This window comes from Mirounga leonina, unplaced genomic scaffold, assembly GCF_011800145.1.
Source record: "Mirounga leonina isolate KUSES-001 unplaced genomic scaffold, KU_Mleo_1.0 Mir_92, whole genome shotgun sequence".
Lineage (NCBI taxonomy): Eukaryota > Metazoa > Chordata > Mammalia > Carnivora > Phocidae > Mirounga > Mirounga leonina.
The window spans coordinates 677,756-697,249 of NW_023270852.1; the positions used below are offsets into that span (position 1 = coordinate 677,756).

General features: G+C 41.6%; 1 protein-coding gene and 1 non-coding gene across 3 annotated transcripts in view; one reads left to right on the forward strand and one right to left on the reverse strand.

The window, feature by feature from the left end:
* Positions 1-689: 689 nt before the first annotated feature.
* The window catches only part of NCR3LG1 (natural killer cell cytotoxicity receptor 3 ligand 1), a 19,275-nt gene continuing 470 nt past the window's right edge, over positions 690-19,494 (reverse strand). The window contains exons 2-5 of one of the 2 annotated variants that reach the window (XM_034995238.1): positions 16,116-16,463; positions 4,820-5,146; positions 3,217-3,311; positions 690-1,260 (exon numbers count right to left, since the gene is read on the reverse strand). In XM_034995238.1, coding sequence (XP_034851129.1) covers positions 1,183-1,260; positions 3,217-3,311; positions 4,820-5,146; positions 16,116-16,463 — 848 coding nt within the window. In that variant the 3' untranslated portion in view covers positions 690-1,182. The remainder of the gene's footprint in view (positions 1,261-3,216; positions 3,312-4,819; positions 5,147-16,115; positions 16,464-19,494) is intronic. The other variant, XM_034995239.1, reaches the window with a different exon arrangement.
* Positions 17,496-17,627, forward strand: LOC118004361. The gene has a single exon (XR_004677554.1). It is a non-coding gene; the product is annotated as a small nucleolar RNA SNORA72 (small nucleolar RNA).

Genomic DNA, 19,494 nt, shown 5'->3' on the forward strand with positions numbered 1-19,494 from the left:
AGTAGTTGTATATATTGCAAAATATCACCAAAATAAGTCTAGTTAACATCTGTCACTATACATAGTTATAAAAATATTCTTTTCTTAAAAGTTTTTCTAAACTGTTTTAAGATTTACTCTTAGTAACTTTCAAATACGCATTACAGTACTATTAACTATAGGCACCATGGTGTATATTACATCCCCATAATTTATTTTATAACCAGAAGATTGTACCTTTTGACCACCTCCACCCATTTCATCCACCCCACTCCACCCCTGGCACCCACCATTGCGCTCTCTGTTATCTATGAGCTTGGGTTTTTGTTTTTGTTTTTAGATTTCACATGTGAGATCATATGGTATTTGTCTTACTCTGTCTGACTTATTTCATTTAACATTATATCCTCAAGGTCCTTCTGTGTTGGTGCAAATGACAAGGCTTCATTCTTTTTTTAATGGATGAATAAAATTCCATTATATTCCATTATATATATATACATATATTTCATTATATATTTTCTTTATCACACAGTCTCACATTTTCTTTATCCATCCATCAATGGACACTTGTTTCCATATCTTGGTTATTGTAAATAATACTTCAGTGAACATAGGGGTATCTGTATCTTTTAGAGTTAGTGTTTTCGTTTTCTTCAGATAAATACCCAGAAGTCAAATTACTGGATCACATGGTATTCTATTTTTAATTTTTTGAGGAACTTCCATTCTGTTTTCCATAGTGGCTACTAGCAATTTACATTCCATCAATATAGTGCACTAGGGTTCCCTTTTCCCCACATCCTTGCCAACCTGTTGCTTCCTGTCTTTCTGATACTAGCCATTCTGACAGGTATGAGGTAATAATCTCGTGGTTTTGATTTCCCTGATGATGAGTGATGTTGAGCACCTTTTTCATGTGTCTTTTGGCCATCTGTAGTATGTCTTCTTTGGAAAGTGTTGCTCTCTTTTTCTTGGATAAGCTGATTGGCAGGAGGCTATCAAGGAAGGCACCTTGAACAGTCTGCTCTTGAGCAAGCTATCTAAGCCACCAGGAAAAGTAATTTCAGTTACAGATGCATTCACTGAGAAACCTTGGTGTTTCTGCTGTTTCTGTGTAAGAACTTCCAATGTTCTTCTAGTGGTTCCCCCATCAGAATAAGCCATGAATGCATCATAATGAAAGCACCTCATTATAGTTGTTTACTCTCTTGTGTCAATTTGGGTGTTCCGAGAATAAGCTTTCAAGATGGAGAATAAGGTATTTGTTTGATGTAGTACCTGTAAATGATAAAGGAGAGAAGGCACATGAGTATGTAGGCAAAGCCTTTAGACCTTGGTGCAGGTGTAGTATCTGTGAAGGCAGGAAGAAGAGAGGACTGGGTAGCAAGAGCCCCAGACTACCGTGCAAGTCTGAGAAAGTCTCCGGGGAGCTACAAAGCCTCCTGCATTTCTCAGCTCTTTTCTGGGGCTGCCCAGGGAAAGCATGGCACAGGCTTGAATACTGCAGCAGGTCCCTGATAGGCCACAGCTGGAGCATGTTGGCTGAGTACGCTCCATAGCAGGCTCTCTCTAAGGGGTCTCAGCAGCACATCCCCATAGCAACCACACTTGCTAGTCAAAACTCAACTTCTTGAGGAGTTGTATTGGTTAGCTGTTGCTGTGTAAAATCGAGCGTAAAATACAGTGGCTTTGAAAAAAAAAAAAAGTATTTCTCATGCATTTGAGAGTTGGCTCTGTTGAGTGGGAGTTGTGGGCCATCATCTGAGCTAGACTGGCCTCTACTAGCACAACTAGCTCTAATTTCCATGTCACCTGGCCCCCAACAGACTCACTGGGATGCATCCTCCTCTTACTAATATGAGAAGCACCAAAGAAAGCAAATGGAAATACACAAGGTCTCTTGAGGCCTAGATTTAGAACTGGCACTCTTTCACTTTGGCCTCATTCTACTGACCCAAGCAAGTCACAAGGTTGAGCCCAATGTTAAGGGGCAGCCCATCATTGGAGGACACTACAAAATTACATGGCAAAGTACATGGATGTGAGGAAGGGTAAAGGCTTGGAACCAAAACTGCAAACCACCACAGAATCCAGGCTAAAGTCTCTTTTTCAATAAATATCACTGGCAAATGTGAGGTTATCATGATAGCACCTAGATTATCAAAAGCCAGAGGAAGGCAAGAAATAGAACATTCACAAGTATCACAAGAAACATTTGAAAACCACGTTATATCTAATTGTCTCACTGGCCTAGGTCCCATCAGAAGAATAAATCCCATGAATCAGCTAGCGAATTTTAGATGAACAAATAGCTTTTTTTCTTAATTAACCGATTATTGTACTTTTCCTAAGGCATTTACAATGAGATGTATTAGCTATTGCACAAATTCTGCCTTGGCAGGTCCATAAATAACTGAGGGCAATTTTATTATGTAGAACCATTTTAACCAACATGTTTACACTGGTCTCTTGGGCCTCTACAGTTTGAGTTGTTTTATTTGCTATTTGGGGCATAATCAGGGATAAACATGTTAGAAAACATGTTTTAGTTTGGAAACACTTAGGGAGGGTTAGAAATCCCTGGTTAAACCAATGAAATCTGGTGATAGGTTACCCCATTGAGCTATTAACAAAATATGAGCACCTGGGAAAAGGAATTCTTACCTCTGAGGCACTGTTTCTATGTGTGAGAACAACAGTGCAGCCCATATATGGTTCAAAACCTGGTCTGAATCAAAAAGGTCAGGTTTGATACAGTGAAACTGGTATATTATGAAGAGGCAGAGGGGCTTTATGCTGTATCTCCCCAGAGTCATAAACCACCACATGGAGATCAGAAGAGAGAGTTCATCAATGGAACATCAGAAAAAGCCCCCCACACACACCAGGACGCCTGGGTGGCTCAGCTGGTTAGGTGCCTGCCTTCAGCTCAGGTCACGATCCCAGCGTCTTGGGATCGAGCCCCGCATCGGGCTCCCTGCTCGGCGGGGAGTCTGCTTCTTCCTCTCCACTCCCCCTGCTTGTGTTCCCTCTCTTTCTATCTCTATCTCTCTGTGTCAAATAAATTTAAAAAATCTGTAAAAAAGAAAAAGCCACCCACCACAAACACACACCACACTTAGCATACCCCCATGTCAATCCTAAGAACTCCTCAACAGCATCCACGGGCAGTAATCCCTGAGCTCCCAAAACCAGCTCCAAAACACAGGGCTGAACTTTGCTTGAGCCACTTACCTGTTCCCAAAAAATAAATAAAATCAGTACAATTACTAAGATTATTCCAGCACAGAGAAAAACGTACTTCAGAGTACAAGCTGACTTCTGAGATCCTGCAGAAAGAAGAAAAGAACATTAAGAAGAAACCTCCTGGCCAGAGCCAGAGCCCATACAACCACTGCTAGGATCTGTGGCTGTATGTCATTTTCCCTGTCCCTGTGACTGTCTTGGCACCCTCCATTCCTATCACATACACCTCACCCATCAAACAGCGTGTGTGGCCCTTACCAGAATACACCACAATATCAAACACCACATACCACACACACACGCCATGCAACGTGTAAAGCTTCCAAACTACTACACCATCTCACTGCTACAGAGTGAACATGTGGGCCCCTCAAAATTCATATACTGAAATCCTAGTGCCCACTGTGATGGTATTAGGAGGTAGGGTTGGGAGAGGCGATTAAGTCAGGAGGGTGGAGGCCCTCGTGAATGGATTTTAGTGCCCTTATAACAGAGGCCCTAGAGCGATCCCTCATCCCTTCCACCATGTGGGGATACAATAAGAAGTCTGCAACCCAGAGGAGGGTCCTCACCCAACCATGCTGGCGCAATGATCACAAACGTTCAGCCTCCAGAACTGTGAAAGATAAAGTTCTGTTGTTTTTAAGCCACCCAATCTGTGGCACATTGTTATAGCAGCCTGAATGGACTAAAACATACATATAACCCAGACAAATCCCTCATACTATACACACACAGCATATTTCAATTTCATACTCCCCACATCCCACACATACTCTGTACCCATCTCTTCTCACACCACCCACACACATTCCTAGCCCTTACTTCCAAGAACAATTCTTCTCTCCTTCCAGGACCATCCTGGATACCCAGACCACATCCCCCAGGGCCTGTGGTCAGACCCTGCCTTTTTAAACCACTCTTAGCTCCAGGCAGGTGCATTAGACTAGCAGGGCCATACCCATCCAGGACCACAGCCATGAGCATGGGAGCCCAGAATATGAGCTCCATGAACCTCATCTTACCAGCAGGAGGGATTCTGTAGTGACCTGTAGATCTTGAGCTAAGCATCCCATGTCCCTGGGGAAAGTCCTGGGCATCTGCAAAATCACCCTACTATGGCGTCCCCATCTTGGGTACAACCCATAAGATAGAACAATGGATTCAGCCTCTAAAAGCCAACAGTTTGCAGTGGACCTGGGGCCTGAGCAGAAGAGTTACTGGCAGGGCTGGGTCGCTGGTCCCTGACAGACTCTTATCTTCAGAGGACATGGACAGGATCCTGTCCCTTCTCTCCTTGTAGCTAGCAAGCTTCACACTTCAAGCCATATAGACCACCCAGATCACTTAAACTGCCAAAAGTAGCCCTATTTCCATCTGAGGACTATTGTCACCACTCTCCACCAACTAGACCACCTGCCCTGGCTTAGATACCTAGTCTGGACTGCTGACTCTGGGGCTGAGCTATGCCAGACCAAGCTTTCTATCTTCCCCACTTCCCCTGTCTTCCCCGAGACTGCCTGGAAACCAAAGTTTTACATTACCCAACCTCAAGGTGAAGAGCAGGGGAAATGTTCAGGAGGCTGCTTACCTATCATAGTCAAGGTGAAGTTGAGCCTCTGGGAGGTAGGCAAGGATTTGTGCCATACCACACACTGGTAGATGGTCATATTGTCTTCCAGAGAGGGCTTTAGCCTCAAGAAGCTAGTGACATTAAACATGCCATCCTCATTTTTGGTGGTACAATTAGTGAAGACGCCCTCAGAAAACTCCACATACTGGGGATCCTTCTGGGTCCACTTTTTCCATGTTACAGTAATGTTTGTGGGGTAGAACCCACTTGCCATACACAAAATAAGTTGTTCTTCATTTTCTTTCACCATGGCTTGCTCCGGAAACAAGCTGCTGACTGGGTAAGCTGCCAAGAGAGAGAAGTCATGCTTCGAGGGTAGGTAGGGACTAATTTATTACCAGCCCAATGCAAGCCTTCAGGAAAGGTGAGCATACTGAATGGGATTCTGCTTAGGCTAAATATTCTACGTATGTTGGTTTCAGTGTCAGCTGATATGCTGTGGCCCCCTACTCTCACAGCAATTTTATAGAGCAGAGTTTCTTAAGCTACTCTGTATCATACACAGACACCTCTGAGAATCTGAGGGAAGCCTTGGAACACTGTTGTGGAGTAGAGACTACTAATGGCCAATTTCCATTCTTCAGTGACATATCCAAGTTAAAGCTACATCTCTCTACCTCCATGTAGCCATGTGAACTTAGGGTCTCATCGTTTAGATGTAATCAGAAATGATGAGAGCAACATCCAGGAAGTATCCTTAAATAACAAGGGTGTCTTGAAGAAAACGACTGTGCCCTACTCTCCTCTCCCCCTTCCTCTTTCCTGCAGAATGGCTGGAATAGCACTTGATGGCTAGAGATGGAGAAGCCACTTCTGAACATAAGATGGCAGCTACAGGTTGAGAACGGCAAAGTGATAAGATAAAAGGATCCTAGGTCCCCTATGGTCACAGAACTGCCATAGCTGCCTTGGGTTGGCTACATTTGTGTAAAAGACAATAAACTCCCTTTTTTAAAAGCCATCGTTGACTTCTGGTTTCCCTTCTGACATGTAAAGACCCTGGAAGTCATAACAAGAAAAAAGCTGAGCTGAACAAACTATAAATCAACAAGTTTTCTTAGATCCATGAGAGAATTAAGGTGACAGGGCAAACCAGCACCCCAAAAACTAGAGAGACAGGCAGATTGAGAGAATCACAGCCAAGATAATGTCACCTTAAGCAGATGCCAGAGCCATAAACCAGTAGAAGCACTTAAGCAGTAACTCTTACAAATTGCTAAAGGATGAGCATGGACTAGCTTGACAGGAAGAAACTCCTGGGGGCCCAGTCTTATGGGGGTTACCATACTTTCATGGGTTTTCCTGCCAGGAAACCCACACTGGTTCTCACAGTGAAGATTCAAGAAAAATCCCCTCCTATTTTCGGGGGAGAGGAAAAGTAACTAAAAATATACCCAGTGCATTAATCACAACAAAGGATGCTCAAGAGAAAAGACTTTGCCAGAGCCTTCTCCGACCTGGGTAAAGGATGATTAGCCAACTCTAGCCCCCTCTAGCCTTCCGGTCTCACCTATAAAAGCTTCTGAAGGTCACAGCCTCAGCCACAGGCTCAGGGGACTTCAAGAATGAGATTTAATGGTAAGACTGACTGCTTCCCCTCTGCAACCCTTTATCACCACAGCAACAGGGCTCCAGGGTGATAACAGTAGATGAAAACTGAGAGAGCTGCAAGGCACCAATTCTGTTTAAGAAAGAGGGAAACTCAAAAAAAACAGGTAGCCAGCAATGAGGACCTGCCTGTTCTGATGGGAACTCCTTACAAGGAGCCTCTTAAAAAACGTATTTTGTGTAGAAGACATGTAGATTATAAGAATGTATGGGTTTTGTCCCAGTTTATTTCTGCATTTACTGGATGCATTTATGGAAGGCACATAACAAGTCTTTGTGAGAAAAAACAAAAAGAAATCACAAAAGCAATTAAGAGAGCTCAGATAATGAGGTTTATGCCAGGTACATACAAGGATCCTGCATATCTCAAAGACCCTAAAGTTTGTAACATCAAGTATCAGGAGTAAATTATATGTTTTATCATCAATAAACATATTTTACAATAAAAAAGGGGGGGAGATAAAAAGAAAAGAAGCAAAGAACAAGTACAGCAAATAGAATGGTACATACTAATCCAACTATATACATAATCCCTTTAAATGAATGGTCTAAACACATCAATTAAAAGACAGAGACCTGGGGCACCTGGGTGGTTCAGTCAGTTAAGCATGTGCCTTCGGCTCAGGTCATGACCCCAGGGTCCTGGGATCGAACCCCGTATCAGGCTCCCTGCTCTGCGGCGCATCTGCTTCTCCCTCTCCCTCTGCCCCTCCCTTTCCCTCCACTTTGCTTTCGCTCTCTCTCTCTCTCATGTTCTCTCTCTCTCAAATAAATAAATCTTAAGAAAAAAAAGGTCAAAATACATAAGGAAAACCTGAAAGAACTTGAAGGAGAAACAGACAAATCCACAATTATAGTTGGAGATTTTAGACTCATCTTTCATTAACTAACAGAACAGCAGGCAGAAAAGCAGTAAGAAAACAGTTGAAAGGAACATCACCACCAATCAACTGGATCAAATAAATCAATAGGATACTTATCCAACAGCAGAATATACATTCTTCCCAAGCTCACATGGAACATTCACCAAGATAAATTGCATTCTAGCTCACAGAATACATCTTTAACATTTTTAAAGAATAGAAATCAGGCAGAATATGTTCTCAGACCACAATAGAGTTAAACCAGATATCAAAAAGCAGCAGGGGGCGCCTGGGTGGCTCAGTTGGTTGGGCGACTGCCTTCGGCTCAGGTCATGATCCTGGAGTCCCAGGATCAAGTCCCGCATCAGGCTCCCTGCTCGGCGGGGAGTCTGCTTCTCCCTCTGACCCTCCTCCCTCTCATGCTCTCTGTCTTTCATTCTCTCTCGCAAATAAATAAATAAAATCTTAAAAAAAAAAAAAAAAGCAGCAGGATGGCTGGAAAAATTCCAAATTTCTTAGGGTCAAAGAAGAAGTCTCAAGAGAAATTTAAAAATATACTTTGAACTAAATGAAATTAGAATGCAAATAACACATGAAAATTTGTGGGTGTGACAAAAATGGTTAGAGGGGAATGTATAGCATTGAATACATATTTTAGAAAAGAGGAAAGATATAAAGTCAACTATTTTAATTAATAAGCTTCCGCCTTCAGAAGCTAGAGGAAGAAGAGCAATTTAAGCTTAAAACAAGCAGAAGAAAAGAAATAACAAAAATTAGAGCAGAAATCAATGAAGTTGAAATCAATGGCGAAAATCAATGAAACCAAAAACTGGTGCTTTGAAATGATTACTAAAATTGATAAGCTTCTAGGTAAATTAAGGAAAAAAGAGAGAAGATATAAATTACTAATATCATAAATGGAAGAGGGATCACTACTGATACTATGAACAAAAGAATAATAAAGGAATATTATGAGCACATTATACCCACATATTTGATAACTTAAATAAAATGGACCAATTCCTTAAAAGACACAAATTACCGAGATTCACACAAGAAAAATAAGATAATTTAAATAGGCCTGCATCTATTAAAGAAACTGAATCAGTAATTAGTAACCTTCAAAAAAAAGAAAGCACCAGGCCCAGATGGTTTCAATGGTGAATTCTACCATTAAAGTTAATTATGATACCAATTTTTTTTTGCTATTTATTTTTTTATTCTTATGTTAATCCCCATACATTACATCATTAGTTTTAGATGAAGTGTTCCATGATTCATTGTTTGTGCATAACACCCAGTGCTCCATGCAGAACGTGCCCCCCTCAGTACCCACCACCAGGCTAACCCATCCTCCTACCCCCCTCCCCTCTAGAACCCTCAGTTTGTTTTTCAGAGTCCATCGTCTCTCATGGTTCGTCTACCCCTCTGATTTCCCCCGCTTCATTCTTCCCCTCCCGCTACCTTCTTCTTCTTTTTTTTTTCTTAACATATATTGCATTATTTGTTTCAGAGGTACAGATCTGAGATTCAACAGTCTTGCACAATTCACAGCGCTTACCAGAGCACATACCCTCCCCAGTGTCTATCACCCAGTCACCCCATCCCTCCCACCCCACCCCCCACTCCAGCAACCCTCAGTTTGTTTCCTGCAATTAAGAATTCCTCGTATCAGTGAGAATTATGATACCAATTTTTTACAATTTCATCTAGCAACTAGAAGCAGAGGGAACACATCCTAACTCATTCTATGAGCCCAGTAATACACTAATATCAAAATCAGATAAAAGCATTACAAAAAAGGAAAACTACAGACCAATATATCTCATTACACTGAATGCAAAAATCCTCGACAAAATATTAGCAAATTGAATTCAACAATGTATAAAAATAAGTATACACTACAACTGAATGAGACTTATTCAAGGTATTCAAGACTGGTTCATCATTCAAAAGTCAATTAATATAGGGATGCCTGGGGGGCTCAGTCGGTTAAGCGTCTGCCTTCGGCTCAGGTCATGATCCCAGGGTCCTGGGATCGAGTCCCGCATCGGGCTCCCTGCTCCGCGGGGAGCCTGCTTCTCCTTCTGCCTCTATCTCTCTCTCTGTCTCTCATGAATAAATAAATAAAATCTTTAAAAAAAAAAAAAGTCAATTAATATAATCCAAGACATCAACAGACAACAGAAGAAAAATTATGTGAGCATATCAATTACATGGAAAAACCAATGGCAAAATCCAACACCCATTCATGTCAAACACTCACAGCAAACCAGGAATAAGGGGAACTTTCTCAACTTGAAAAAGAACGTCTACAAAAAACCTACAGCAAACATCATACTTAATGGTGAGAAACTAAGGACAGGAACAAAGCAAGGATATCGCCTCTAAGCCTATTCAATATCGTAATGGAAGTCCTAGCTAGTAAAATAGGACAAGAAAAGGAAATAAAATATACACAGGTTAAGAAGGAAAAATGAGGGCGCCTGGGTGGCTCAGTTGGTTGGGCAACTGCCTTCGGCTCAGGTCATGATCCTGGAGTCCCTGGATCGAGTCCCGCATCGGGCTCCCTGCTCGGCAGGGAGTCTGCTTCTCCCTCTGGCCCTCCCCCCTCTCATGTGCTCTCTCTCATTCTCTCTCTCTCAAATAAATAAATAAAATCTTTAAAAAAAAAAAAAGAAGGAAAAATGAAACTGTCTTTGTTCTCAGACACATGATTTATATAGAAAACTTCCAAAGACTTGACCAAAAAATATTTAAACCCTAGAACTAGTAAGTGATTACAACAGGCTACAGGACACAAGGTTAATATATAAACGTCAATTGCTTTCTAATATAACAGCAATAAACAATTGGAATTTCAAGTTAAAAACCCAATACCATTTACATTAGTGCCCCCTCTCCCCAACAAAGAAAAAAATACTTAGGTTTAAATCTAACAAAATAGGCACAGAATCTATATGAAGAAAGTTACAAAACTCTGATGAATGAAATCAAAGATCTAAATAAATGAAGAGATATTCTGTCTCTTATCTTCTCTGATAAGAAGAATCAATATTGTTAAGATGTCGATTCTTCCCACCTTGATCTATAGATTCAATGCAATCATAAGCCCAGTAAGTACTTTGTGGATATTGATGAACTAACTCTCAAGTTTATATGGACAGGCAAAAGGCCTAGAATAGCTAACACAATAGTGAAGAACAACAAAATTGGAGGACTGACACAACCTGACCTAAAGACTTACTATAAAGCTACAATAATCAAGACAACATGGTATTGGTGAAAGAAAAGACAAACAGACCAACAGAACAGAATAGAGAGCCCAAAATTGACCCACACAAATGTATTCAACTGATCTTTGACAAAGGAGCAAAGGCACTTCAATGCAGAAAAGGTAATTTTCAACAAATATGCTGGAACAATTGGACATTCATAGCATAAAGTTTGCACCCGGAATCTAGACATACAACTTACACTTTTCACAAAAATTGACTCAAAATAGATCACAGACCTAAACATAAAACTATAAAATTTCTAGAAAGATAATGTAAGAGAAAATCTAGATGGCCTTGAGTTTGGTGATGACCTTTTATTTTTTTCTTTTTTTTAAACTTTTTTTTTTTTAAATAGGTTCCACGCCCAGCATGGAGCCCAGCATGGGGCTTGAACTCATGACCGTGAGATCAAGACCTGAGCAGAAATCAAGAGTTGGACACTAAACCAACTGAGCCATCCAGGTGCCCCACATGATGAGCTTTAAGATACAATGCCAAAAGGATGATCCATGAAAGAAAAAATTGGTGAATTGGACTTTATTGAAATTTAGAACTTTTGCTCTGCAAAACACACTGTTAAGAAAATGAAAAAACAGGCCATAGACTGGGAAAAAATATCTGCAAAACTCATATCTGATAAAGAACTTGTATCTAAAATATACAGAGGACTCAAAAAAATAAGATAAAATATACAGAAGACTCTTAAAACTCAACAATAGGAAAACAAAAAACCCAACAGAAAAATGGACAAATGATCTAAACAAATATCTTTCAAAAGAAGACACACAGATGACCAAAAAAAGCAAATGGAAAGATCCTCAACATCATGTCATTAGGGAATTGCAAATTAAAACAACAGATGAGATTATCACTACATACCTATTAGAATAGTTAAAATATAAAAAATTAACAATACCAAATGTTGACAAGGATACAGAACAACAGGAACTCTCCTTCATCGCTGGTAGTAATGCAAAATGATATAGTCACTCTGGAAGAACAGGCAGCTTCTTACACGTTAAACACAGTCTTGGGGCGCCTGGGTGGCTCAGTTATTAAGCATCTGCCTTCAGCTCAGGTCATGATCCCAGGTCCTGGGATGGAGTCCCACTCAGTGGGAAGCCTGCTTGTCCCTCTCCCACTCCCCCTGCTTGTGTTCTTGCTCTCCTAACTCTCTCTCTGTCAAATAAATAAATAGAATCTTTAAAGAAAAAAATAAACACAGTCTTAACATATGATCCAGCAATCACACTCCTAGGTATTTACCCAATTAAGATGAAAAATAATGTCTACACAAAATCTACACCTGAATGTTTATGGCAGCTTTACTCATAATTGCCAAAAACTGGAAGCAATCAAGATGTTTCTCTGTAGGTGAATGCATAAACAAACTAGGTACATCCATATGATGGAACGTTACTCAGTGATAAAAAGAAATGAGCTATCAAGCCACCAAAAAAAGAGACACAGAAGAATCTTCTTTTTTTTTGTTTAAGGTTTATTTATTTATTTTGAGAAAGAGAGAGAGAGAGAGAGAGCATGGGAGTGGAGGGTAGGGGCAGAGGGAGAGGGGGAGAGAGAATCTCAAGCAGAATCCTAGCTGAATGTGGAGCCTGACGCAGGGCTCAATCTCAGGACCCTGAGATCATGACCTGAGCCGAAATGTCAGACACTTAACCAACTGAGCTACCCAGTTACCCCAGAGACACAAAGGAACCTTAAATGTACATTACTAAGTGAAGGAAGCCAGTCTGAAAAGGCTACATATTGGATGATTTCAATTCCAATTATATCACATTCTAGAAAAGGCAAAAACTATGGAGATAGCAAAAAGATTAGTGGTGCAAAGGGTCCAGGGGGAGGGGTGAATAGGTGAAGCAACAGCAGTAAAATTATTCTGTGATACTGTAATGGTAGATGTATGATATCATACACATGTCAAACTCACAGAACTGTAAACACAAAGAGTGAAACCTTAAGAAATGCAAAATTTAAAAAAAAAAAAAACCATTTAGGAGTTCAAGGAATCCCAAGAAAGAAAGAAGGTAGACTGTAACAAGCAAATCTAAGTGTACTACAAACATATGAAGCAACCTCACTGCAATGGACAGAGGAAGGGTGCTGACCTAAGAAATTTTTGAAATAAATGGAGTCTATAAGAACAAAGGCAAAATGAGGGACGCCTGAGTGGCTCAGTCCGGTAAGCGTCTGCCTTCAGCTCAGGTCATGATTCCAGGGTCCTGGGATCGAGTCCCGCATCGGGCTCCTTGTTCAGCGGGGACCCTGCCTCTCCCTCTTCCTGCCGCTCCCCCTGCTTGTGCTCTCACTCTGACAAATAAATAAAATCTTAAAAAAAACCCAAAAAAGGCAAAATGAATTGTAACTGAATATTGTACTCTAGTTGACAAAGTTGTTTCTCATGGGGTTACAGGTTAACAATTCTGATATGATTCCAGATGTATACTGGAATTAAACAATTAAGTAAATAGATGGAGGATGGCAGGAGCCAGGTTTCTCACTGTTGGGAGTGTGGGGTTCACAGATAAGCAAAGGAAGGAGGCTAAAATGATTCAGACAGTAATAGATTAAAGTTAGGGGCATCATTAAGAACTCATATTTAATTTAATAGAGACACAGATGTTATAAATAGAAATACTTACAGACATATGTATATACACAGATTACTATACATACACATTATTTCTTTGCTCTCTCAGTTCAGAGGGCCTAGAAGCAATGATACCCCAGTGGCGACAAGCATTATCTAGTGCCCAGATTTTGGTTTCTAATCTCATTTTCCAATAAAAAGAACCAGGGAGAATTCCTTGAGTAATTGGCTGATTCTGGGAATGGGACAAGAAATGCACAAGATGATCCCGGAGCATCTTGTAGTGCCAGAAAGTAAGGAAGTGCCTAAAGCAGAACAAAACCCCACAATGATGAGGGTATGTCAAAGAGACACAAGAGTCAAATGAAAATACTCCCAATGGCTAAAGCTGAAAGAATTTGAGCAACAAATAAAGTAGTGTTAAATTATAACCCAAAGTATAAAATAAATATCCTGAGTCTACCCTGATATAAATAAATGATTGAATAGGTTAATAAGTGGGGGAGAAGAGATAAATCTCAGGTGTGGAAGAATTCCAAATAAATTATGTAGCTACTCTACCCTAAAAGGAGGGGGAGCACGATTCCCCACAACTTAAATGTGGGCAACACAGAGTGACTTCCTTTCAAAGAGTATAGCATGACAAGGAGGTGGAGAAGAGTAACTTTCTGGTGGAGAAACCAGACAAATACTACGTAAGCTACATGATTAAGGTCAACACCAATAGTCATAAATCGTTCAATTAGATGGGATGGGATGAAAATCGCACTTTACCTCTGTGATCTTCCTCCCCCAAAACCATAACTCCAGCGAATTCTGAGAATAACGCAGAGAAATGCCAATAGAGTGGCATCCTATGATATACCTGACCACCACTCCTCAGAAGGTCAAAGTTGTCAAAAACAAGGAAAGTCTGAGAAATTGTCAGAGTCAAGAGGAGCCTAAGGACACATGACAACTAAATGCAACTAATCTGGATGGGATCTTGGAACAGAAAAAGGACATTAGATTTTTAAAAACTAAGGAAATCTGAATAAATTATGAATTTTAATACTAATTGTCAATATTGGTTCATTATTTATAACAAATATACCATACTAATGTAAGATGTCAATAATAGGAGAAGTCGTGTGCAGAGATGAGAGTAATATGAAAACTCTGTACTGTTTTACAATTTTTCTGTAAATCTAAAACTATTCTGGGACGCCTGGGTGGCTCAGTCAGTTAAGCATCTGCCTTTGGCTCAGGTCATGATCTGGGGTCCTGGGATCTAGTCCCGCATCAGGCTCCCTGCTCAGAGGGGAGCCTGCTTCTCCCTCTCCCTCTCCCTCTGCCCCTGCTTATGCGCTCTCTCTCTGACAAATAAATACATAAAATCTTAAAAAGAAAAAATAAATAAAACTATTCTAAAAAGCTAAAACCTGTTAATTTTTTAAAAATACTTCTATTTTGGGGTGCCTGGGTGGCTCAGTTGGTTAAGCATCCGACTCTTGATTTTCACTCAGGTCATGATCTCAGAGTCCTGAGTTCAAGCCCCATGTTAGGCTCCATGCTAAGCAGGGAGTTTGCTTGAGATTCTCTCTCTCCCTCTGCCCCTCCTCTCCACCCCATGCACACGTGTGTTCTCTCTCTCTCAAATAAATAAATAAATAAATCTAATAAAATAAAATACTTTTATCTTAAGCTTTCTGTCAGTTGCAGAGGAAATTAATCCTAACTTAACATCCCCATCACCCAAATTAATATGTACAAAATATTAAAAGTCCTAAGTACAATTTGGGGGAGCTCACAGACACTGTCCCTTTTTTTATAGGCTGAATTGTGGCCTCTTAAAATTCACATGCTGAACTCCAAACCACTGTCCCGCAGAATGCGACTATGTTTGGAAATAGGGTCTTTATTGAGGTAATTCAGTTAAAATAGGGACATTAGGTTGGGCCCTTATCTAATAGGACTGATCTCCTTATAAGAAGAAAAGAGTAGGACACACGTGCACAGAGGGAAGACTATGTGAAGACACAGCAGGGAAGATGGCCATCTACAAGCCAAGCAAAAAGGCCTCAGAAAAAGACGACCCTACTCGGTACCTTGATCTCAGACTGCCAGACTGCAGAATTGTGAGAAAACAAATTTCTGTTATTTAAGCAACCCAGTGGTATTTTGTTATGGCAACTCTAGCAAACGAATACACCCTCCAAAGCTCACCTACATATTATCAGACCAATCATAATAAAGAAAAGTAGAGCTCAAAGAGGTGTTCAGAGGATAGTGTTGCTGTTGTTGCAAGTCTTCACTGGGCACAGACCTCACAACAGTACCCAGCTGGGCATTTTCATACATTATTTTATGTAATCCTCAGAATATTACAAGACAGGTATGATTTATCAACCCATTTTGTACAGGGGAAAATTCAGACCCCAAAAATGTTAAATGGCTGGTCCAATCACCCAGTTTGGAAGCAGCAAAGCTAAAACAGGATTCAGATCTATGGAACCAGAGCCCAGCATCTCTCTCCTTTCCCAGCTACCTTTCAGAGACACCTCTTCAGTGAACATGCACCGTCCACACACTAAGTGAATTATATCATAATTAATATAGCTATCTTTCACTGAGCACTTATAATGGGCCAAGCACTATGCTGTGTTACCTGCATTTTTCATAAGACTATTCCCCACAATAAACCTCCTAGGTAGGTATTATTACATTTGTTCAGAGGGAGGTTCTATGTGATTAAGAACTTGCCCAAAGTTGTCCAGCTGTCCATGAAAGCCCAGGACTCAAACCCATGTCTATCTGACTCACTGGCCCATGCTCCAAGCCTCTGCTCCATTGGCCCACAGCTCCACCTCAAGCCTCAGCACCACGGCAACCCCAGGGCCCTGCCCCCAGGCACTCACCCACAACCTCCAGCTGGACTGTTCCCACTGCTTTGTGAGGGGTGATCACCACCTCACAACGGTACTCTCCTGCTTCCCGTAGCTGGACCCCTGGCAGCTGCAGCGAGGCATCCCCCCTTTTCAGCCTCCGTAGAGACACGGAGGCTCCAGGTCGGACTGTCATTTGGTGGTCTCCAAAAAACTCAAATAGTTTAACTTCTGTTGCAGACACTTGATGCTTCCAAAACCAGGTGATACCCATAATTGTGATGTCCAGGTGGTGGTAACCCTGGACTTTGCAGATAATAGTGGCATTGTCATTCAGAAGCACCGTCTGAGTCTCCCCTGCCATCTCCACTTGCAGAAAACCTGTGGCAATAAGAGAACTCAGTTATGGGAGACCCTTGGAAAAAACAGAGGCATGGTACTCTCAAAAGCTGCCACATAATTAGAAACAAATTCCCTTTTTTGTGGGGGAGGGGGTGTCTCAGGTACAGAGAGGCTCCTTAGTTCATGTCCCCACATTAATCCACATAACATCCTTCAACTTTATTCTTTTTTCAAGATTGTGTTTAGGGCGCCTGGGTGGCTCAGTTGGTTAAGCGACTGCCTTCGGCTCAGGTCATGATCCTGGAGTCCCGGGATCCAGTCCCGCATCGGGCTCCCTGCTTGGCAGGGAGTCTGCTTCGCCCTCTGACCCTCCCCCCTCTCATGTGGTTTCTCTCTCTCTCTCTCTCAAATAAATAAATAAAATCTTAAAAAAAAAAAAAAAAGATTGTGTTAAATATTCTGTGTCCCTTGCAATTTCATAGGAATTCTAGAATCAATTTATCAATTTCTATAAAAAGTCCGCTGAGATTCTAATAGGAATCACACTGAATCCAGGGCACCTGGGTGGCTCAGTTGGTTAAGGAATCACACTGAATCTGAAAATCAATTTGGGGAGTACTGTCATTTTAACAATGTTGTCTTCTAATCCATGAATCTGTTTTGGGGATATGCTATGGACTGAATGTTTGTGTCCCTCCAAAATTCTATGTTGAGGCGTAATGCTCAGTGTGATGGTATCTGGAAGTAGGGCCTTGGGGAAGTAATTAGGTCATGAGAGTGGAGCCCTCAAGAATGGGATTAATGTCCTTGTCAGAGACATGAGAGAGAGATCTCTCAGCACCAGAGGATACAGGAAGAAGGTATTCCTCCACAAACCAGGAAGAGGCCCCTCTCCAGGAACCCAATCAGTCAGCACCAGATCTTGGGACTTCCCAGCCTCCAGAACTGTGAGAAATAAATCTCTGTTGTTTAAGCCACTCAGTCTAAGGTATTTGTTAGGGTGGCCTAAAAAGACTTAAGACAGGGTGTTTTTCCATTTCACTTATTTAGATCCTCTTAAATTTTTTTCAACCTCGAATATGCTCACTGTTCTGATTTTGTAATAATCAGAGCAAGCTAAACATTCGCTATATTAAGACCATGAATGTGTCCCCAGACTTAGTTCTTTTCCTTGGTCTGCTCTTATCAGTGCTGGTGACAGACCAAGTCTGATTTATATGATGCATCTTATTGTGAGAAATGTCCGTGACTCTAGGTATCTGATTGTCTTTGAGAAATGACAGCAAGACTAGTGTAATAACTTTTGAAGATAACCATTGCTAATTTGATGATTACCAGTTGCTATTAAAGGAACTATAAAACTAAAAAAAAAAAAAAGCTTTATAGTTTTCAGAATAAAAATGTTATGCTTCTTGGGAGCGCCTGGGTGGCTCAGTCGTTAAGCGTCTGCCTTCGGCTCAGGTCATGGTCCCAGGGTCCTGGGATCGAGCCCCACATCGGGCTCCCTGCTCCGCGGAAAGCCTGCTTCTCCCTCTCCCACTCCCCCTGCTTGTATTTCCTCTCTCGCTGTGTCTCTGTCAAATAAATAAATAAAATCTTTAAAAAAAAAAAATGTTATGCTTCTTTTGTTAAACTTATTCCTAAGTATTTTATTCTTTCTGATGGCTTCATAAATAGAATTGTTTTCTTAATTTTATTTCTGGATTGCTCATTGCAAGTGTATAGAAATACTATTTATTCTTTTTTATTTCCATCTCCCTCCCCCAACAGGCAACCATTCTAAGATGTTTAATGCTTCCATTTTTGTTCTCTTTAAAACTGCCTTGTTTTGTGGGACACCTGGGTGGCTCAGGTCATGATCCCAGGGCCCTGAGATCGAGTCCTACCTCAGGCTCCTTGCTCAGCGGGGAGCCTGCTTCTCCCTCTGCCTGCCACTCCCCCTGCTTGTGCTCTCTCTGACAAATAAATAAGTAAAATCTTTTTTTTTTTTAAGATTTTTTTTAAATTTATTTATTTGAGAGAGAGAATGAGATAGAGAGAGCATGAGAGGGAGGAGGGTCAGAGGGAGAAGCAGACTCCCTGCTGAGCAGGGAGCCCGATGCGGGACTCGATCCAGGACTCCAGGATCATGACCTGAGCCGAAGGCAGTCGCTTAACCAACTGAGCCACCCAGGCGCCCCTAAATAAGTAAAATCTTAAAAAAAAAAAAAAAAGGTGACTCCTTCAATAGGGTCTTTCTTTAAAAAAACAAAAAAAACCCTGCCCTTTTTGTTTCTCAAACTTACGAAAATGGTAGGGAGTTACATGTTACTGTTTCTGTTCTTGGCACTGTTTCAAAGCCTCTCTCATTGATACGTGTAAAGCTAGTCCATTGGCTGAAGTTAATGACGAGTTCTTCATATGCAAATCCACATTCGGTTCATCCACAGCCCCAGTGCTGGACACCCCGAGGGTCTCCTAAATGCCCACATCCCCACCCATCCAGCCACCACCACTGGCACAGCCCGGCTTATTATTATTATTATTAAGTGTGAAGTGTTATCTTACTGTTCTAACTGCTGTGATTAGGAGTGAGTTTAAACATGTCTTCATGTGCCTTCCTTTGGTTTCCCGTTCGATAATTAGAAACATCCATCAGTGTCCCCCCCTCCCCTCGCCCCCCAAAAAAAGTAAAAGAGAGTTTGAATGTCACCATAAGGGTAAAACACTCCCCTCACACTCTCTTCGGCAAAGGCTTCAGTAAAGTGAAATATGCCCCTTCACTAGCACGCGGGCGGGTCTGTTCCTTACTTCCACTCCTCCCCACCCACCCCCCACACCTAGCTTTTCTTCTCAGTTCCAGCATCCAAAGGATGCAAAAGCGGCCACAGAGCATTCAGGGCACCGAATCAAAGGAGGCACCCAGCCTCAGGCTGCTGTAAGCGCCGACTCGGTGCACAGTAGCCGGCACTAAAAATTCAAGGAGTAAACGAAGCCGCCTGTGCCGGACGAGAGCCCCGGGCGGCCGCGGACCTCACGTGGGGCTCCGCGGCGGCGGCCCCGTGGAGGAGCCGCGGCGAACCTGCCCTCC